The sequence below is a fragment of the Gigantopelta aegis genome, chromosome 10, assembly GCF_016097555.1.
Source record: "Gigantopelta aegis isolate Gae_Host chromosome 10, Gae_host_genome, whole genome shotgun sequence".
Taxonomy (NCBI): domain Eukaryota; kingdom Metazoa; phylum Mollusca; class Gastropoda; order Neomphalida; family Peltospiridae; genus Gigantopelta; species Gigantopelta aegis.
In genome coordinates this window covers 7,521,480-7,545,172 of record NC_054708.1, presented here as the reverse complement: position 1 = coordinate 7,545,172, position 23,693 = coordinate 7,521,480, and the positions used below count along the sequence as shown (strand labels likewise).

The 23,693-nt window shown below is 38.5% G+C and overlaps 1 protein-coding gene across 4 annotated transcripts; it reads right to left on the bottom strand.

Moving 5' to 3' along the window:
• Positions 1-984: 984 nt before the first annotated feature.
• LOC121384050 (exonuclease mut-7 homolog) lies at positions 985-23,199 on the bottom strand. Of its 4 annotated transcripts, none has more exons than XM_041514243.1 (18): positions 23,075-23,199; positions 18,084-18,787; positions 17,063-17,116; positions 16,110-16,249; positions 15,513-15,610; positions 14,874-14,947; positions 14,197-14,235; positions 13,139-13,296; positions 12,208-12,391; positions 11,412-11,473; positions 9,926-10,062; positions 9,214-9,323; positions 7,633-7,909; positions 5,973-6,145; positions 5,359-5,523; positions 3,384-3,437; positions 2,201-2,329; positions 985-1,571 (listed from the first exon to the last, which is right to left on the bottom strand). In XM_041514243.1, exons 1-18 carry the CDS (start codon positions 23,097-23,099, stop codon positions 1,200-1,202), a joined length of 2,955 nt encoding a protein of 984 aa, XP_041370177.1. In that variant the 5' UTR covers positions 23,100-23,199; the 3' UTR covers positions 985-1,199. The 4 variants fall into 4 exon arrangements, with proteins under 4 accessions (XP_041370177.1, XP_041370178.1, XP_041370175.1 ...); XM_041514244.1 differs by lacking the exon at positions 23,075-23,199 and adding an exon at positions 22,845-22,939; XM_041514241.1 differs by lacking the exon at positions 23,075-23,199 and adding an exon at positions 22,670-22,933.
• Between the last annotated feature and the right edge of the window lie 494 nt (positions 23,200-23,693).

Genomic DNA, 23,693 nt, shown 5'->3' with positions numbered 1-23,693 from the left:
CCAATCAGAGAATGGGTCCACCGATGAGGTTCGATCCTTCAACCCAAGAATTGCACTGTAGTTGATTACTAAATGGCAAAACAAAATGGTGTCCAAATTTGTCTTCAAAGATACTTTATTATTTTGGCTACATGGTTGTCACAACCCAGTAGTTATCAATATTTTGGTATTTAGCTAAATTATGGCTAACTATATAAAAAAACAACCAAACCCACAATACCTAACAAACGTTTCAAATGTTTGCAAAACTGCTTATGGTGTTAGCTGAAGAGGAACATTACACACTATATATATTTCACAGAGGCAAGTGGGTCCTGAATTTGGACCGGAAAATACATTGTGAAAAATAGATTTTTAAAATGTTGCATTTATCAGCATTCATAATGTAAATTTTACTTGTAGAATGCATGGAAATGTAATTTCAGAACATCTAGTTTTAAAGATGTTCAGGGGAGCAGGCTTCTAACCCACCCGTCTAAAAACTAGGGTGACTCATGCCCTCAAAATCGATAAGTAAGCCCCTCCAGTGTTCACTTGCTTCTGCCCGACTACGCCTAACCTTTATTATGTGCCAACATGTCTCCCCACCCTCCCCTGGAAACTTTCCATTAGATGCCCATGCTGAAACCAATGCAAAGTTGTTTCCATCTTTTTAAAGATATGTGAGGAGAGGAAGTTGCTCTTATAATTTCATCTGAATGTCACAGATAAAAGTAATGTACATACTAAGAATAGGAAACAACCCGAGGTTGTGTGTCGTACTGATTTTTATGAAACGAGTGTCAGGATGTTTGTGTACATGAATCCTAACACAAGTGAGTGTAATATTACATGTGAGTGATGACAAAAATTAAGTCATATTTCACATGCACAGTCTGAGTGTGACACTTTTTATAAAAATTACACTGCATTCAATCTTGTGAGACAGGAGAAAACTACAACAGAACAACAAAAAGCAAAAACGTACATCATAACAAAGATGTATTTCATGTTTTTAAGTACACATTTATTTTATACTTGTCTCAGAAGTCCACATTTAATATAATGCTTTCAGTGGGACACAATCAACATGATTTTTGTCCAATGATAAAATGATGACTGAACTTATAATGAGTACAAAAGTTGTGCAAAAATAAACATTTAAGTAAAATATTTTCCAATGTTAAGAAGTGAAGAGGTTTTACACAGAAAATGTCAAGTTACTTTTCCTGCATGTGACTGTTATACACAGTTTTAGATTTATCGTTTACGTCGAGTACATGTTTGAACTGATCACAGACTCGAGTGAAGTGGGTTCCTTCCCAGAACACTTTCCCACACGTGGCACAACAGAAGAACAAGTCAACCTTGTCAAACATCGGCTTCGGCATGGCGTCAACCTGCAGCAAGACGCCGTTTGAGACGAGACGAACAGACGACCAGTCAATGCCGTAATCGATGAGAAATCGTGACACATTGTCTGGAATACTCTGTTCAGTAGAGTTATTTCCCTTCTTCAGCTGATCCAGCCTCTGATACAGAAGTTTAAGATCAGGGCTTGGAATCTTGATGTAGTTGTCGCCATTGCAAATCTGACAAAAAACACAATGAAAACAAATGTTCATAAAATCATTAAAATTAGTTATTAGGCAGTGTAAAATACTTTTAGCAACTACCATTAAATTACACAATATTTACAATTCCTTCAGTTATAATTTTTAATTGATTTTGTTTTTCCAAATTCAGTATGTTTGTGGTAGTCCTAAAGTTTGTGATACCTAAAAATACATCTTATGTGAAAGAGAAAAGTTAAGTTCTTGGAGAACTAATGTCAGCGAATTTAAAAATGAGGAATTTGTCAATAACCCATTAAAATACATAATGAAACAGCCAAGGATTTAATAAAAATCCTATCTTTGAAACAGTGATTGTTAACTAATAGTTACTGATGTTCCTAGTTTTGTGAAGTAGTTAATGATTTCATTCAATATATAATGGGGTTTTTTTTAAAGATAATTAAAAAGTTGCCAAAGCATGCAGTTAAAATAAATCTTTGTATAAAACACATTAAAAAAGAAGAAAGGGTACATGGAATAACTTAATGGTTAAGGAGATTATTAAGTCAAATCATAACGAGCACACAAATTTCGTGCTACATTTTATTTTATTTTAAAATGATGATTAAAATATAAAAAAGTAAAAACTTATATTTATTATTCACCTGACAGCGACTGAAAATGTCTTCCTGTGTGACAGTGACATTGAAATGATGTAATACTTCAGCAGCTTGGTCTCGCGCTTTTTCCGACTGCACGTTGTAACACATTTCTGGCAATATATGAGCACGTATCTGAAACACACAAAAATAACCACCTCATCTGTATAACAAATCTTGTACATGCTGTTGAACATTTATTGATTTGTCACACTTAACACAATGAATATTAATTATTGAAGATATTAACTAATCATCAAATAACTATCCAACCCTCTTTATTTACTAATGGTCACATGGTGACATGGCCTACTGTACATCTGTCAGTACTGTTTTAACAGCGATATTTGACTTAAACATACACAGACTGGATAAACATCTTTCAGCTCTGGTTTATGGATAAATACCTACATTTATTTGACAAACATTCCTTCATCCAGTGAAGATATTAATTTTGGTTGTCGACCCATTTTTGAAATATAAACATTAAATTCTGTCAATACAACTATGAACTGATAATTGATGCAAATGTATAATTATTTATCTACATGTAAGTTTGTTTTGTTAAACGACACTACTAGAGCACATTGATTTATTATTAACATTTAGTAATTTTGACATATAATCTTAAAAAACCTGCTACATTTTTCCATAAGTAGCAAGGGATCTTTCATATGCACCATCCCACAGACAGGATATCACATACCACAGCCTTTGATATACCAGTCGTGGTACATTGGCTGAAACGAGAAATAGCCCAATGGGGCCCACTGACAGGGATTGATACAAACCGACCACGCATCAAGCGAGCGCTTTGCCACTGGGCTATGTCTTGCTCCCCTAAGTGTACGAAGACAATACAGTTAATACCAGATTAGGGATGCCAAACACCTAAGTGTACGAAGACAATACAGTTAATACCAGATTAGGGATGCCAAACACCTAAGTGTACGAAGACAATACAGTTAATACCAGATTAGGGATGCCAAACACCTAAGTGTACGAAGACAATACAGTTAATACCAGATTAGGGATGCCAAACACAAAAACAAACCCCCACAAAATAAAAAAATTAAAAACTACAACCAACCTGAAAACAATTAGTATAAACTTCTAACTATTATTGTGGTAATACATGGTATACAACGTTCAGTAGAAGTTAACATAAATATTAACTTGTGGTACTTACCATAGCAAAGGGCTTACCACTACTAAGTACAAGTCTTCCCTCTTGTCGACAAATCTGTAAATAACACATCTTGAGTTAAATCACCAAATTCTGTCACTTATGAATATTACAAAAACAAATAATAGACTGTATTGTAAACATTTAAGGTAAGTCCAGATAAACTGGTTTCCACAGTAGAATCTAAAAGACAAACTTATGCAAAACAAATTGTAAAAAATTAACAAAATGTCTTTGTTCCAACTTTTGCTTAGAATATTTGCTGACAATGTATATTATTTTTAAAATTAATAATTTCACTCTCTTTGTAGAGAAAACCCACTGCTACCACACAGGCTACTCCTACTGAAACGTAGCAAGAAATCTTTTATATGCACTTCTCCATAAACAGGACGGCACATACCACAGCATTTGAGGGCACTGATTGAGATGGAATAAAACCCAGGTTCCATTGAACATAGCTAAAGAGGTGAGTGTGGGTGGGTTGGGGAGAGCAGACCCACTCAAATCACAACCCCCTCCCCAACCACCACATTTAATATTTTACTGTCACACCAAAACATGGCCCCAATCCGCCAAAAAACATTGCTGGCTATGCCAGTGATTGATCCTACAACCCATGGCACCTGACACAGGCCCTCTACCACTGCACTACATCCTGCCCTGACTGACACAAGCACTCTACCACTGCACCACATCCTGCCCTGACTGACACAGGCCCTCTACCACTGCACCACATCCTGCCCTGACTGACACAGGCCTCTACCACTGCACCACATCCTGCCCTGACTGACACAAGCCTCTTCCACTGCACCACATCCTGCCCTGACTGACACAGGCCTCTACCACTGCACCACATCCTGCCCTGACTGACACAGGCCTCTTCCACTGCACCACATCCTGCCCTGACTGACACAGGCCTCTTCCACTGCACCACATCCTGCCCTGACTGACACAGGCCTCTACCACTGCACCACATCCTGCCCTGACTGACACAGGCCTCTACCACTGCACCACATCCTGCCCTGACTGACACAGGCCTCTACCACTGCACCACATCCTGCCCTGACTGACACAGGCCTCTACCACTGCACCACATCCTGCCCTGACTGACACAGGCCTCTACCACTGCACCACATCCTGCCCTGACTGACACAGGCCTCTACCACTGCACCACATCCTGCCCTGACTGACACAGGCCTCTACCACTGCACCACACCCTGCCCTGACTGACACAGGCCTCTACCACTGCACCACACCCTGCCCTGACTGACACAGGCCTCTACCACTGCACCACATCCTGCCCTGACTGACACAAGCACTCTACCACTGCACTACATCCTGCCCTGACTGACACAGGCCTCTACCACTGCACCACATCCTGCCCTGACTGACACAGGCCTCTACCACTGCACCACATCCTGCCCTGACTGACACAGGCCCTCTACCACTGCACCACATCCTGCCCTGACTGACACAGGCCCTCTACCACTGCACCACATCCGACACAGGCACTCTACCACTGCACCACATCCTGCCCTGACTGACACAAGCCTCTACCACTGCACTACATCCTGCCCTGACTGACACAAGCACTCTACCACTGCACCACATCCTGCCCTGACTGACACAGGCCTCTACCACTGCACCACATCCTGCCCTGACTGACACAGGCCTCTACCATTGCACCACATCCTGCCCTGACTGACACAGGCCTCTACCACTGCACCACATCCTGCCCTGACTGACACAGGCCTCTACCATTGCACCACATCCTGCCCTGACTGACACAGGCCTCTACCACTGCACCACATCCTGCCCTGACTGACACAAGCACTCTACCACTGCACTACATCCTGCCCTGACTGACACAGGCCTCTACCACTGCACTACATCTGCCCTGACTGACACAGGCCTCTACCACTGCACTACATCCTGCCCTGACCGAGATAACAGAAACAGTGTTAGTACTCTTCACCTGTACGGTTTTCTCGTGGTCTTCGTTATTTTCGAGAATCCTCACGTCCACACCACAACTCCTGAGGTGACGTCCAAGACCTTGCAGCATCGTGTCAACCACCACGCGCAGCTGGTTTGGGCGCATCGGCGGACCGGAGCGAGGCACACACCACGACGTCTCTGTCTGAACACAAACAAAGACAACAACTGTCAGGTTAATAGTTATAACATGGCCATCACTATTAAAATAATAAGTACCAACTTAAGAGCGCTATCATAAAAATGTTAAGTCCAAAATTGGGAAAAATGAAGATAACCATATAAATTACTTGTTTAATACAAAGTGTATGTTTACATTTTACATGGTGACTTTTTAAAAATCAGTACAGAATTTAACCTCTCTAAACCAGATACCTCTTAAAACTGAACGTTTTACTTGATCCCAAGATTGTCCGGTTTAGAGGGCTTTCACTGCATATAAATCAGTGATATATACAGGTTCTAAAAACACTGAACATTGGGGGTTTTTGTTTTGCTGTGATCTGTTTGCATTTGATTTTAAAATTAAAAGTTGAATCCAGTATATTTTATCTTTGTGTTCATTTCTTATGTATAAATGGTTAAAACACAAACCGTTTCAGGTTTTGGAAGTTTCTTTCCTGCTGCCTTGGCCTTTTTCTTGTCGTTGCGTGTTGGTTTGCACCACTTGTGAGATAGAAGTGGCTCTGGGTCAATGTCAAGGTGGTTAGCATCAATGTGCTTGAGGAGGACACCATAAACTTCTAATAGAACATAGGCATCTAGAGCTGCAATTCACACATATAATAAACATTAGTCTTTAGCATACAAAACACCAAAAATCTCTAACAGAACAAAGGCATTAAAGAGGTGGAAATCACACACAAAGATAAACATTAGTCTTCAGCATACACAATGCAGTATTCATTCAATAAATATATTATCTCATGTAAAATGACTTGACTTGAAGATTTTTCCATGCTCATGTACCACGAAGGTTTCGAGCATGTCTATCCTGAGTCCCGTCTGGATGCCAGTGGCCTGACTCGGGGCAGAAAACTTTAAGGGACAATTTTGATATTTAAATCCAAAATAATAAAACTTGGAACTTTAATATAAAAAATAAATAAATTAAATTGCCCTTTCCAAAAAGGTGTCACTAATAAATACAGAGCTCTAGGATTTTAATTTAAATTTAAAACTTTGGTCGCAGTTGGACTGGGCTGCCTAAAAATAAATTAATTTAACATATTTAATTTTACCAATTAATTGCCCCATAGCCTAATCCGAAAAAAAAGAGAGGGAGAGGTTACCAGGAGAGGGGGGGGGGGGGGGAGAGGGACAACCCGCGCCCAGGAAGTTTTGTTGTGTAAAATGAACCACCTTTGAAGGACACATTAGATATTTCTTCTACATTTAAAAAATATATAATGGAGAGTTTTACTTGAGAAAATGTGGAGGATATATGAACCAGAAACAAATTCTGGTGCAAGCCTATAATATAAATAAATATCTGTGTGCCTCATATACCCATATATACTTTTATAATACTTAAAAAATACAGTGTACGTTTGAAGATTAAAACAAGCATTTTCAATGTACTGCTAAAGCAATACATGTCCCCAACAGGCCCAACATGTTTTCTAATCTTCTAAGTTCAAGGGCCATAATGCTGTTAACAATGAGTAAATTGAAAATGAAAGTGAAAGTTGATCTGAAACTGGACATGATATAACTATACACACAATTTCAGCTCAGTATCAAGACACTGGAAAACTAGTATGTGTGACAGACAAACCGATGGACAGAATAGACAGAAGAAAGGGCTGAAGGACAGAAAGAAGGAACGAAGGAAGGAAGGAAATGTTTTATTTAATGACACACTCAACACATTTTATTTATGGTTATATGGCGTCAAACATATGGCTAAGGATCACACAGAGAGGAAACCCGCTGTTGCTACTTCATGGGCTACTCTTTTTGATTAGCAGCAAGGGATCTTTTTATATGCACCATCCCACAGACAGGATAGTACATACCACGGCCTTTGTTACACCAGTTGCGGAGCACTGGCTGGAATGAGAAATAGCCCAATGGGGCCATCGACGGGAATTGATCCAAAACTGACTGTGCATTAAGCGAGAGCTTTACCACTGGGCTACATCCCGCCCCGACAGAAAAATGGAGACAAAACCTATAGTTCCCTCTTGTTGGACCAGTAGGAGACTAATAAACTGTATTGTGTTTTAATATCAATGAGTTTGACGTGACGAACCTGCGTAAACAAGTTGTTCTGTTCTGAGCGGTCTCCTCTCCCAGTCTGACATCTGTTCTATCTTACACAGCGGCTTCCCGAGACACCGACGAACCAGCTCACTCAAACCGCGCTCCTCTTTCTTCTGAAACTTGAACGGTCTGGCCACCATAGCACCTTCGTCATCATCGTCGTCATCCACATCAACATCGTCCCTGTCCACACAGCTCGGACCTGCTACAGCCTCATCTCCTTCCAAGAGCTTTTCATTCAACATAACCGGGCCATCACCAAACATCTGTACAACAGAACACAAACACATGAAAGGTTAAGTGGAGAATCAATCCATTGGTTTGTGGCCTGTTTACAGAAAGGAAAATAATCTGTTAGCATTCTGAGAGTCCTTCTAACATAGTACATGTTTTCACACAGACCCAACAAATTTTAATATCTCCTAAATTTAAGGGCCATAACTCCGTCAAAACTATGAACTCCCCATGAAAGTCAAATTTGATCAGTAACTCTTCATGATAAAGCTATACATAACATTTCAACTCAATATCTTGCAGCATTGTCCAACCTGTCTATTGACTTGAGAATGAGAGATGCAGCATTGTCCAACCTGTCTATTGACTTGAGATTGAGAGATGCAGCATTGTCCAACCTGTCTAATGACTTGAGATTGAGTGATGCAGCATTGTCCAACCTGTCTATTGACTTGAGATTGAGAGATGCAGCATTGTCCAACCTGTCTATTGACTTGAGATTGAGAGATGTAATGCTCTGCTGCAACATTGGCTATTCCTACCAAACATCTGCAAAATATTTTTATATTGCAAATTTCCATAACGAGGATAGCAAATACCACATGTTCATTGAGGGCTCTCAATCTTATGACCTATCGCTCATTTAGTAAGGGACTCTTATCGGTAACATCACACAAATTGAGGCTATAATGTTCAACATAATACTGGTAACTGCAACACTTAGTAGACACAGAAAGATCCATCATTTCGTCACTGACTATAATTTTAAAAGTTTGGCTCTAATGTCCAACATATGGTAAGTGCAACAAATGGAAGAAAGAAAAATTCACAGAGTATAATATTAAATTTTGGCTCTAATGTCCAACATATGACAAGTGCACCACTTGGTATAAAGAGAAAAATCCACCATTGTGACACAGGCTATAATATTAAAGGGACATTCCCGAGTTTGCTACAATTTTTAAGATGTTATCGACTAACAGAAACTTTTTAATGATTGTAATTACATATCAAATATATTTTTCTGCATCAAATATTATTGGCTCTATATTAAATGTGTTTTTGATCATTTTAATATTTGTACTAGGTTAAATTTCATTTTATTTCCTAAAATATTGTTTTTTCGTACTTACAAAATTATTTGAAGACAAATTCCAGTTTGGGCTTCTTACAAATATTAAGACGACCAGAAACTCATTGAATATACAGACACTGATATTCTAAACAAGAAAATATATTTAATATATAAGTTAAATCATAGAAATATTTTATTAGTCGGAAACATATTACAATGCAGCAAACTCAGGAATGTCCCTTGAAATGAAGAAAGAGTTACCTGTTTTGTGAGATCTTCGATGTTTATCACTCGTTTCATTTCAAGAAGAGGTTCCTTCATGCTAGGAAATGTGTTCACCAGCATCTTCAAGTCTCCCTCAAAACCAAATCCTATTAAATATATCAATTTAAATATCATTTTCTCTTCTTACACACAAATTATTGAATTTAAAACAAGAAGCTGAGCTACATTCAAAAAGTCCTAAGCAACAAATAAGTATTGAGCTATGGTTGTAGATAAAAACAACATCTTATCCCTATAATCTGAAATCCAATACAACCTATAGTTACACGGTAAGTGTGACCTAGTTACACTCTAAAGTAGTGACACAGAATGGAAGGAAGGAAGGAAATGTTTTATTTAATAATGAACTCAACACATTTTATTTACGGATATATGGCGTCAGACATATGGTTAAGGACCACACAGATATTGAGAGAGGAAACCTGCTGTTGTCACTTCATAGGCTACTCTTTTTAAGCAGCAAGGGATCTTTTATAGGCAACATCCACAGACAGGGTAGCACACACCACGGCCTTTGATATACCAGCCGTGGTGCACTGGCTGGAACGAGAAATAGCCCAATGGGCCCACCAACGCAGATTGATCCCACACCGACTGCACATCAAGTAGGCGCTGTACCACTGGGCTACGTCCCACCCTATGACACAGAATGGAAGACAACTTGTCTACAAAGGAGCAATATACTTACCAAGTTTGAGAAGAGACTGGTTACAGAAGATGCTGCTGGTGAAGTGAGACCAGTCTTCCGAGTCCATCACAGAGCTGAGGACGTGACAGTCAATAAGAAAAACGTGGTCTCTCACCGCCATCTGTAACAATGCCACTCTGAAATGATAAACATCAAGTGACAAACACGTGGTCTCTCACCGCCATCTGTAACAAGGCCACTCTGAAATGATAAACATCAAGTGACAAACACGTGGTCTCTCACCGCCATCTGTAACAAGGCCACTCTGAAATGATAAACATCAAGTGACAAACACGTGGTCTCTCACCGCCATCTGTAACAAGGCCACTCTGAAATGATAAACATCAAGTGACAAACACGTGGTCTCTCACCGCCATCTGTAACAATGCCACTCTGAAATGATAAACATCAAGTGACAAACACGTGGTCTCTCACCGCCATCTGTAACAAGGCCACTCTGAAATGATAAACATCAAGTGACAAACACGTGGTCTCTCACCGCCATCTGTAACAAGGCCACTCTGAAATGATAAACATCAAGTGACAAACACGTGGTCTCTCACCGCCATCTGTAACAAGGCCACTCTGAAATGATAAACATCAAGTGACAAACACGTGGTCTCTCACCGCCATCTGTAACAATGCCACTCTGAAATGATAAACATCAAGTGACAAACACGTGGTCTCTCACCGCCATCTGTAACAATGCCACTCTGAAATGATAAACATCAAGTGACAAACACGTGGTCTCTCACCGCCATCTGTAACAAGGCCACTCTGAAATGATAAACATCAAGTGACAAACACGTGGTCTCTCACCGCCATCTGTAACAATTCCACTCTGAAATGATAAACATCAAGTGACAAACACGTGGTTTCTCACTGCCATCTGTAACAAGGCCACTCTGAAATTAGAAACATCAAGTGACAAACACGTGGTCTCTCACCGCCATCTGTAAGAAGGCCACTCTGAAATAATAAATATCAATTTGAAAGTAAATACTAATGAAATGTATGTTTAATGACACCCCAGCACAAACACAGAGATCGGCTGTTGGGAGTCAAACAAAGGTAAGTACATCAATATGATTAAGTAAATACTAAGTGATGTGCCAGACATCTTTTAACCATTTCAGCTCTATAGTTTTTGGATAAGTTGTTTTAAAATTAAAATAAATAGAACAGTAATAAGTTTAGCTGGGTATAAAAGGGATAACACAGTGCCAAACTGAATAGTTGCAATCAATCACTATCGCTTCACTAGCCATTTTCTCCTTGAAACCATCTCCCTGCCACACACCTATTCCTGTCTGTCTCTCTCTCTCTCTCTCTCTGTCCGTCTCTGTCTGTCTGTCTGTCTGTCTCTTTCTCCCCCCAATTTCAAGGGAATTTTTTTTCATAAAGTATCATCCCATATGCCTGTGATGACAGTGCTATTATTAATCATATTAAATATACTGCCACCAGGTTCACATACGACACATACCTTGCAGGCGTATTGGCAAAAGCAGGCCTCCATTCAGAATCAATCCCAATAACAGTGCCGGGCTGAAAGAAAAACAAATCGGTAGACATCTTCATTCTTACAACATTCAACATGTAATGTTTAGTAGTTTTGTTAACTACCGGACAAATTTGAAACTCACTTTTAATAAATATTCATAAGTACATACTATAATCTGCGAGTATCTAAATGTCAGATCCCTTTAACCAGATACCCCAATCACTTTACTGCTCTTTTTCACTCCAAAAATAAGAGAACTGGTGCTAGTAAATTACAATTTTTTAGGTAAATTTGAACAAAATTATTCAAAACTAGCATATGAATGTGATTAGTAATTACGTTAATTTTTGTGTGTTATTTTCTGCTTTTTTTAAACCAAGAAAATATTTTTGAAAAAGAAAAAGGACTGAAAATATTAAAGTCTATTTAATAATTTTCACAAGATAGTTGGTTATTACAAACATACTTTTTTTTTTAGAAATGTTTTCTCATCAATTTAGAAAGAAGGAATGCAGGAATATATGTGGAATACGTCACCAGGATCTTATGTCTGGTGGGATTGTGAAAATTAATGTGAGTAAATCATACTTGGGATATGTTTTCAAGCCACTAAACGATGCAGTACACCACTGTTAAATTAATTTAACAGACAAAAGTAAATATATATATTGGGAACTTTTAGTACAAAAATTGGGAAATTTCAATGCCACTTTGTTTTGCCCTATGTTCTGACCCACAGAATGCCTGTATAAATCCCTGGAATGTGTTTAACACTGACCACTGTCAGATGCTGGACACACGTCTTGAGTTTCTGTTTGGTGTCGATGATGGTCACCTGGTCCAGCGTGACGGCCAGACTGTGGTAGTGTTTGTCCATCTCCTCCTGGGGAATACACTCGTCATCCCAGTTCTCATCGCCCTCATTGAATGTCAGACTCGGAACCGGCTCATCAGGCTTCAGTCTAAAACATTCACAACTCAGCTTTAATACTTGCTTTTAAACATCCAGAAAGATTAATATTGCTTGCATTATCCAGGCCCTAATCTAACCTGTGAAATGAAGTTTTCTCTATTAACAGCAGTGAGAAGTTGTTGTTGTATTTTGGACCTAATCCGATTTCAAAAGCAAACTAACACAAAAGACATCAAGACCCTGACTTGTGTAGTGCCACAGCTCTCGTAAGACCTTCTCAGTCCGTGGTTTTACTTTGGTGCCTGACTGTACATCAACACATGTCATGCCCATTTGCAGTGACCAGTCAAGCATTGTTCATTTTCAGTCACAATCATTTCAGTAATGACAGAAAATACTCATTATTACTTTGATATTGAAGTAACAATGACATATTATCATTTCTTTAATACTATCACATTTTAATGAAAATATTTAATTGTTTTGTTTAAATTTTATTACTGGAAGTAATGATGTTTGATAATGAAATATTACGATTCAAACCAAGAGTCTAATTGGGAGCGTTTCCAAATAAACGCGGAACATGACGAAATATTACAAAATGAACTGATAAACGTTCACTTCACCCGTCTTTATCACACTTCTCTCTTTTCTTTTGGGTATGAAGAAGTCATTCTTTTACTTTTTCAGTTGTAAATTAAGGCCTGATTATCTAGTTTAACTTTTGGAACATACACTTTTACATTACCACAAGAAGATTATGTGTATTTTGAGACAAATGTTTAAAGCTACATACTGAGCGAGTCTGGCCCTGGCTTCTCGTACCGGCACTGGCAGGGAGGAATCCTCCAGGTTGTAGTAGTTGGCCCACTTGGCGGCCTCAGTGAGGTCGTTGTAACACATGATCTGCTCCACCAACTGCTGCCGGAGATATGCACTCGACCCAACGGCAGACTGACATGCAAGTAAATATGTGGAAAACATCAAGTAAATATGTGAAAAACATCAAGTAAATATGTGGAAAACATGCAAGTAACTACGTGGAAAACATCAAGTAACTACGTGGAAAATATCAAGTAAACATGTGGAAAACATCAAGTAAATATGCAGAAAACATCAAGTAAATATGCGGAAAACATCATGCGGAAAACATCAAGTAAATATGCAGAAAACATCAAGTAAATATGCAGAAAACATCAAGTCAACGGAAGGACTTGGTTAATTAAGACATTTATAACAGGCTCACCCTGTCCATGGCAAAATTAGCCAATTGCTAATTTTTATTCAAGGTGGCTACAACACTTAGCATTTGGTTAATTTTTATTTATTTTTAATTAGCCACTTTTAAAACATTATTTAAAAGGGAAAACTACATATGTAAAAATTGGCTAAAACAAAGTTTTTTCCAGTGTGAGCCCTGCATAAATAAACACACATCCTGCTTTTTCCTCTTTTTTAAAACATTATCTTACCATGACATGTTTTATACTAACATGACATGGTAAAATAATGTTTTAAGTATAAAGCATTACATTTAATTTGATAAATACATTAATTAAATTTGTTATAACCTTTGGCTGAATTATTTCAAATTTAGTTTGATTGTTGGAACAAATAATAAATTTGTATGTACTAAATGTTAAAATGTCCAGAAATGCATTGATTATAGAGATATTCATATTCTTAGTAAAATTGTAAGTTTAATCCTGTAAAAATATTTTATTTGCAAAAAAAAAAGTTTAAAAGGCTACAAACTGAGGATATTCCTTTTAATGGCTAAAACAATGCATTAGTTTGACTGCCATTAACCTCTAGTTTACTTCACATAACATCAAAAACAAGTCATACACTAACCTGAATCATTTCATCCCAGCTTCCAGACCCAAAACTTTTCTGAATTACAAAACAAAAGATGTTCCACAATTATACTGGTTAATTAATAGATATAATGTTGGTATTTAACATCAGTTTAATATATACTTTCGAAAACCAAGTGTTCAAAGATGATAAATGTGGTACACGTTGGAGGCATATTAATGGATTTCTTCTCCCAATATCATTAACATTTTACATTCTCAGCAATGCATTTTGAGTGATTATACGGGAATGTAGTTTCTTGGTTTTTAAAAATCTAAGCAAAAATGATCAAACCTGAAGGAAAAAACCCAGTCCAAAACCACTGCGAAATAATTCCTTTAAAATTAGGACACCATAGATGGTTGTAACAGGTTATATCAAATGAAATGGATTCCACATTTTCTACACTCCATGCAACAAAAAAGATAATGAACATTTAAATAAATGAGGTAAAACATACACTGAGACATTATGTACCCATAACACACGAGGTTGAAAATATCAGAAATGTACAGCTTGATCAATGTTGGGCTACATAGAAATGGAATGGATGTTATCTAAGTAGTGGACAAATACTGAAATAAAGGATGTAAATATAGACAGACAGAAAAATGTGAATGTACTAGTTAGCATGTAGCACTATCTATAGGACCTGGTATAAATATAGAACCAACCTCGATATACTTCTTGTACATCAGATACTTCAATGCTCCCAGTCCTCGAGCATTAGAAATATTAGGACACACCTCTAGAACAGTGAATATATACATATATTAAATAGCGTATTTAAAGGCACTAACCCTTGTTATTTGGCACTGTAAAACAAGGAAAGTAATGTAACATCAGCACGTTTTAAACTATGTCTGTCTTGCGTCTAACATAACATACATTTTATTGTCAAAGAGACATGTAAGGTACATGGAACATCTGATGTAATCAAAGCAAACCATCCTCTTTGGAATACCCACAAAAAGCCGATACATAACTAATCAAGAAAGTTATGGTTTAACTGTTACACTTGCTTTACTGTAAACAGTTTACTCTGTCCTTTGTTAAATCACTAAACAAGAATTAAAGTTAAGTTTAGGGATTATATTTATAATTAATTCACCAAAAACCTAATTCCGTTAACATTGTTAATTACAGTGTTACATTTTGCTTGCTTACATAGTTAAACAAAAATCAACCAATTACTACTCAAATGTTTTATGCTCTTAAACTCTGTTAGATGGAAAATAAAGATAACCACATACATGCTTAGAATATGGTAGATACACAGAAAAAAAACATCTCGACAAAAACTTCCTTCTTACCATATGGTATCTGGAACAACTTCATCAATCGACAAGCAAGCTTACTAAGGGTCTTCTTTTGTAGTTTTTGCATTTTTACATTTTCTACTCCAGATAAACTGCAATTTAAATAATAAAATATGATTACTGTCATGAACAAGAAAGCCTATGAACTTAATAAAATCTGCAAATTATTTACATTTACTTTTATAATATGTTACATCTTGAAGAGTATTCTATAAAAAAGCAAAATGTCAAAACAAAAAATTGACCTCTGTAAACCTCGTCCCTCATAAAAACATTTTGTCCCTCGGGCTGGAATTGCCGTATCTATACTAAATAGTACAGTACTAATCTATCACTGTTTTGAGGTATAATACAGTGAAACCTGTGAAAACCAGACCCTCTGTGAACCGGAATTCCCTCAATACCGGACAATTTTTGCAGCCCCTTATTAAATATCTGTACAGAAGAGAACCTCTCTAAACCGGATACCTCTTACAACCGGACTTTAACTTGGTCCAGAGGGTGTCCGGTTTAAAGGAGTTTCACTGTACATCAAAACAGTAATAGATTCTATTAGTCCTGTCATTAAGAGTTTAGTTTAGAAGTACGTACTCGACTAGTTGATGCAGGTTTGTCTGTGGGTCACACATGTGGTCAAGCAGCTTGACGGCCAGTTTCTGCTGCTCCGCATTCCCGGCCAGATAGTCCTCCACAACGTTTACCTTGTCTTGCAGGATCAGTGGCAGCACAATCTACAAAGTGACGGTCTTCACATGAGAAACATTCCTTCAGAATAAACACAACTTCACACTGCTGCAATTACCCAAAATCAGATATCATCTGTTACCAGTATGATTATCTTCCAGATAACTAATTAATGGAAGAAGGAAGGCAGAAAATGGTTTATTTAATGACACACTCGACACATTTTATTTACGGCGTCGGACATATGGACACACAGATATGGAGGGAGGAAACCTGCTGTCGCCACTTCATGGCCTACTCTTTTCGATTAGCAGCAAGGGATCTTTTATATGCCCTATCCCATAGACAGGATAGCGAGAAATAGCCCAATGGGCCCACAGACAGGGATCGATCCCAAACCTACTGCACATCAAATGAATGCTTTACCACTGGGCTACGTCTCGCCCCAATTAATGGAAGATGTAACTTTCTAAGTTACATTGGGCCGAATTTACGAAGCCTGTTTTTGACTTACATGTGTGTAACTACATACATTTACAATGCTTAAACACCTGCAGACTTCGTAAATTTGGTCCATTACGTTTATGACAAAAATTCAAGAAACCCTGGTTCTTGTAAAAGATCATTTCTTAATAACAAATACACATGTGTAAATAACATTAAACAATTTAATTTCATGCCTGAAAATAGAAAACAAACTTAAAACATGGCATATCTGTCTAAATCTGACATCTAAAACTGTAATAACTGTTAAGTAAACATCACATTATAAAAATATCAACATATACACTCTGAAGTATTTGGGTCACATTAAAAAACCCACCACAAAACAAAGAAAAAACAAAACAAAACATAATTACCTCCTCCATAGTGAATTCGGACTGTAACTGCAACTTGCTGATACATTGAGCAGCCTAGAAACAAATGTAAAATGAGGTTAGTGAAAGAAGAAACCAGTCTGAAATACAGCAACATCAGACAAGTAAACGTTACAGTACACAGTATCAGCTAACTGAACCCCATGGACAACAGATTAAACAGATACTTATCTTCCTTTAGAACTTGTAAATAATCCTTTATAGCAACATTAGTATAACATAGCCTTGAAATAAGCTGCAACTTCTTAACAGCTTATCCTACTTTCTCCTAGCTGATCTAGTATCATAGTAATATATTAGTGATGGAAATCGGTTGAAATTTCATCACATAGATATCATCATTTATAATCGGTTGGCACCAACTTATCAACTTTCAATTACATAATCAGTTAGAATTATATGAACATAAGAAGGATTTCAATTATAAGGACCATGCACCTCTTGGCGTGTACACCCTACAAATGGCTAATTTTACATTTATTAACTATTTAATATCTTCTTTTTCCATTATGTACACATGAAAACAAACCCAAACACCCGCAGATTTACCCTAATTTTATCATCTGAACTAGAGGAACAATTACAGTTTACATTTTCCTGCAGAAGCGTTTATGTGTTTTTATAATCGATCATCACATCTGTAGAGTCAAAATGATCAATTTTCGATTTGAATCGATCAATGGAGCATCACTTCAATATGTAGAATAATAGAACAATGAAACCTGCATTATGCTAGCAGTAGTAACTGTCTTTTGATATTCCCCTAAGTGACCACTGACCACTTGTTTCACAGTTGTAGTATCTGCATGTATATCCTGGGAACATTTTGCTTTCAAAATCTTGATTAGCGATATTTCTATTCAAATTGAAAACTGTATAGCCATTATTTTAAAAAATTGTGTAGAGATCTCTAAAAGTTGCATAGCGAATCGCAATGTGATACTGAACAAAATGTTCCATGCATACAGCTAGCCCTAATCTGCATACATGTAGATCTACCAACCTGGTTGTACTTCTTGTTGGCCAACAGTTCCTTGACGACTGGCACACAATACTCGTTTCCACTGTGGTTGAGATTAAACGCCTTGACCGCCAGATCTAACAGGGTGGTGTGTGGGGCGGTCACCACTCGCAAGACACTGAAACGGAAACCATGAGTCAGCATGGAATCCGCCGTTCCTCTCACTGTATTGTTTGGCGACTTCAGCCACTGGTCAAACTGTTTTAGGATAAAATACGACAATGTATTTGATTTGCTCGTCAGATAATCACGTGACCTCTGTGTGAGATACAGTGCCAAAGCAAAAGGGTTGGATGCAGTAGAGAAGTATTGTTTGAGAGTTTCCGACGTCCAGTTTATGACCTGACTCTTACTCTTGATACTGTCGTCAAACCAAACGGATTCCAGTCTGTCGTGCCAGTCGTTCATCTGATGTGCCGACGTGCCACCCTGTTTCTCCTGCAGACTCAGCAGCCACGATAGGGATACATCAGAGTTGTTCTTCTGAATTTCTTTCAAAGACTTGGCAGTCTTGGGGTTTGATCTTGACATAGCCATGGGCCAACTTTGTCTGCCAGGTTTACTGTGATTGACTGGATGAGCACTATTGTTTTTGTTAGATTTATATCCACTGAAGGACTTGTTTTTTGTTGTATTATTATTTCTTGTTCTGGAGTGACAAGATTCTTGTTCCTTTGAACTGAAATCTGAAAAATAAATATTAAATGTTATCTTCTGAATTACATTTTAATATTTTTATAATAATTTCTTCTTTGGGGATTCAAGTTCTAACTAGATCCAAACAAATATTTTGTAATAATTTGATTATCAAATATTACATTAAATAAGGCTACTGCTGTAAATATTTTAAACTGTTTCAAACCAGCCAAAATGCCATCATATTCTTGGGAGTAATGATTATTTGGCTCCAAACTGCCGAGCTAGGTGGTGAAGTTGAGTCTTTTTGTAAATGATAAAATTCTCATTCCTGCAAAATTATTTGCTTATCTTGAAAGACGTAAGTTAATAAGTTGAATGTTAATAACTTAATGGTAAATGGGAATCAACATTCAGGGAACTTTTTTTTTTTTAATTTTGAGTAGCGACATTTCTAGCAATTACTGTTTAACATTTTAGAATTGTGTAGAGGGCTTTGAAATGTATGTAACGAATCGCAATGGGATACTGAACAAAATGTTCACTAACATTGGCTAGGTCCTATCAAAAGGTAAGTCTGACTCTCATATAAATTTTATATTGCAGCCACCTTGGATTACACACATTTTGTTTTGCATGAAACATCTTTAATCCTTGACCAAAACTCATAGAATGTGGCTGTAATCTATAATAAAATATCCTAGGCTAATTTATCAGTTTCATATCTGCTTTTCCTCTTTCAATTTATATGGTCGACCACCTTCTGTGTACTTGTCCCAATGCCACATTTCAAAAGGATCTTTTTGCACTCAGGTCCAGTCACCCACGGTACACAAATAATGCTAAACACTGCATACAAAGATCAATTTCATTAATTAATACAACCGCAACAGGGATTGTCATATTTGTTACTTAAAAAAGAAGTGACTATCTACACAGCAACTGTGCATATATAACCTCAGATAATGAGGGCTGGCTATCTACACAATGATATTTTTAGTTCGCCCCCATGTGCATAATCAGTTCGCCCCCACAAAGATACCACTGTGTCGATGTGAATGTGTGGTCTGGACCCATCTGTGTGTGCCGAGCTTCCTCTAGTGCAACCCTATATGTGTAAAAGTGCTTTTTAATTTTATGAAACACTTTATACCTCTAAGAAAAGAAACACACACACACACTTTAAAATGCCTCTAAAGAAACAATACAATAATTGTTTAAAAGTAACAAGTAATTGGGAGTTGGGGGCAAACTGACTAAATGTTTTGGGCAAACTGACAAATAGTTGGAGGCAAACAGTTGGGGGCGAATCGACTTGGGGGCGAACAGGTCAAACTGGGGGCGAACTGCCTTAGAGGTGAAACATCATGGATTCAAAACTTTTTCATGCTTAGAACTGTGGGTTACATCTAGTATTTAAGCATGTTATCTAAAAGGTGTTAACAATTTCATGAATTTGTGAGTGACACATTTCAAACTTTGTCATCTCAAAGACAACTTCAGTGCAGTTTGGAATGTTGACCATAAATGTCAAACCAAATGACTGTGAAAACCAGTCAAAGCAGTTTACAAATGTTTGAAAAAACCTTCCGGGTGAATTTAAGCCAGTTGTGGTGTATGGTAAATGGAAAGAAAGAAACAGGAAAGAAAGAAACAATTTTGGCTAGGAAAAAAAGAAACGGAAAGAAAGAAAGTTTTATTTCATACTTTGTTGACAATTTTATTCTCATATATGAATTTCTTTGTATAATTTAGGTCATAAGCACTTGGTAATGCAAATGTTGTGTCCAACTCCATGCAAAAACTCAGGAATGGACTTGGAACCATTGACACGGTCCTGGCACAAGGATTTGAGTCTCCTCTGGAGGTGAATCTGACCCTTGTTCTTGCGCTTCTTCGAGGCGTTGCCGACTGCATCCTTTTGAAGAACGGTGCGTACAGTGGATTCTTCACGTTGGAACCACTGGATAACTTTCCAGATAGAAGGATGATGATGGCCAACCATGCTGAAAAACTTATTGTTCCACCCTTCACAAATGTTGTTCGTTCGGTGGCCGTCATTGACAGTGGCCTCATGCACATTCCATACAGAAGGTGGAAAGAACTGGGAACTGGGAAACTCTATTAACGTGCCCCTATCCACGAAGGTTCAGGCATGCCCACTACGGATTTAGCCTCTGACTTCGCCAGTGACCAACTCCGGAGCGGAGGGGGGGGGATTGAGTTTGAAGTGGGCAGGTTTTGGAAAAAAGCCATTTAGTGCGGTCAAACGCGAGCGCGGACCGAATAGCAGACACTTTGCAAACTTGAAGTAACACCGAGTGGGAGCCGTGCTCTGATTGGCTAAGTTTCGATTCCTCGGTGAAGCCTGTCAAATACCTAAGTCTACAAAGAATAACTGCATCCCAAAACATGTCTGGACTCTTAAAATTAAACCCAAAAGGTTGAGACTGCTCGGCCAAAAGGTTTTTAAGGTGATTTTGAGCAATTGATCGGGCGCCAAAGTAAAATGCATCAGACTATTTATTAAAAAAATAAACATAAGAATTTTGAACTCGATCGAAAACGTTTAAAGTCCAACTAGCCCAAAAAGGAGGTTGATACCTGCCCTAGTAAAGGTTGGCGTCTAGGGTGTTCCGATGTACCCGGTGGTCTCAAGTTGTGGGAGGAACTGCAGGTAGGCGGAGTCTGCTAAGGCCTTGGTGATGGCTCGGTAATGAATCCCCGCGACGGTTTTCAGTACGCGATGTAATGTCGGGTTGTCCATCTCCAATAGTAGCAGTCCTTGATTGAATATTCCATCCCGGCAGGTGGTGACGCAAACTGCGTCGTGTCCCTCCCGCATCTTGAGTCGATGTACCGCGAACTCCCCTGCATCCGGATTGTCTGGAAAAGGTTGGTAGGCTGTTGCTTTCGGCATGCTAATAAGCTGGCGTACATCTTCGAGGTTGGTTTTAACCAGTTGTTGAAAATGCTGTGGGAGCCGGCCGGCCTGCAGTGACCACGGCTCCACTGGTTGTTTGTCTGGCTTTGGCAGTTGAGAGGGGCGACTTGGCTTGGCTGGCATGGCACTCAGGGGAGTGGTCGCCTTCCTCTTAACCACAGCCGTCTTCCGGGCCTGGTTCTCTACGGGTGTCGCCGGTTTAATTGGCGACACATCTGGAAAACCTGAAGTAAAGGCCGGTGGATCGGGTCTGTTGAATGGTGTGTCACAGATCTCTGTGTCGAACTCCTTCAACTCCTCGTCCTCTGTTGAAGAGACTGCAATGACTGGAGCCGGGGCCACTTCCATCTTCGTCTTCGGGTGAGCGGCGTTGGGCGGTCTAACAGACGGAGTCGCTGCCGGCGGTTTAGCCACCGGTTTTGTCCCCCCCTGCGCCACCGCTGGCGCACGTCTCCTCTTCCTCCACCTTCCTTTCTTCGGTATCCTATCTCCGTACATCAAGGTCACGGTTGCCCGTGACCCAGTGTACGAGACGCGATATTCGATCAGGCTTCCATACGTTGCAATTAATCCCCCCAGGTGGGGGGGGGGGGTAATTGCACAGCGCACTCGACAACGTCTGGTTGGATTGGCTGCATATTTGAAACTCGAGGTGGAAAGAGTGGTGGTGTGCTCCCTCACATCTTTTATATTGATATCATGGGTAATTAAGTTGGAAGCCATCTGGGAGGCCATATATGGGATAAGATAAAGGAATAGATCTGAGGACATAAAGAGATGGGATTATCCTATGAATGGGTCAATTAGAGAATGGCTTCTTAAAGACAATGATAATTAAGACATTTAAAGAACCCATTGGATAGGTCAAGGACTCAATGACAATTAAAACTCAATTGGGTAAGTTAATTGGGAAATATTATATATAAATAAATTTTAAAAAAAAGGAATTTTAGTAAAAATGTAGTGTTTCTTTCTTTCCGCAAATTACCGCAAAAATTACAAGTAGGCCTGTTGTTTGTTCGTTCTTTTACGTGGTCCGGTTTTACTTTCAGTTTGAGTTCATCAAGACCTGAAGTTGAACAGTGACAGTCCACTTCTGTCACAACCTGAACAGCTTTGTCAGCTGTACTTTTCTTAAAAATAAATTTACAAATATAACACACGCTGATCCATATGACATGAACTACAACGAGCATGTCCACATTGTTAACAAGTGATGAAAGTCCCGAGGCACATTAACTTCTAAGCCAGCTTTTTCCCTCTCATGGAATGGCTATAAAAACGGAGGTCGGAGTACATAATATCAGGTTATTATTTACACGGTAACAAAAAACAAAACAAAGACAGCCGTCATGGCTTGTCATGCCTCAAATACATACACGATGATACTTACAACCGACATTATCTTTTGTATTCATCAACTGCCAAGGCTACATCATACATGGTAGCTATGCGTATTGACAGTCTTGAATTATGCACGGTGGCCGTGTATATATAACGTCGCCCTTTCCGCTTGTTGGTAAATACACGCAAAAGTAGGAGTGTTGATTGAACTTAAATACTAATGCATAATCTGGTCTTGTTTAATTTCTGTTAAAGTTTGTATTTACTGCATTTTAAAAACGTAAATAAATTAGAATCTTAATATAAAATGACTTTTTAAACTATAGTTATGAATGAGAACATATTTAATGCAATTAAGTATCGTATAACGTGTTGAGAAAACGATTCCACATTTTACATTACACGTTGGATCCAAACGCCAAGGCTTCATTAATGCTGTCGGGATTTCCCGTCAGTGAAGACAGATCACTGACGTTCTATATAATTTGCCAACATTAAAACACTGTTTGAAAACACATTAAATAAAATAATTTATAACACATAGGATTACGATTTCAGTAAGAACAGCTGTGCTCTCTTCCTTTGTATCTGAATGCCCACACTCCCGTTAAAAACCCTGTCTATACCCCCCCCCCCCCCCGCCCCCGTAGGCACGACAGATCTGACAG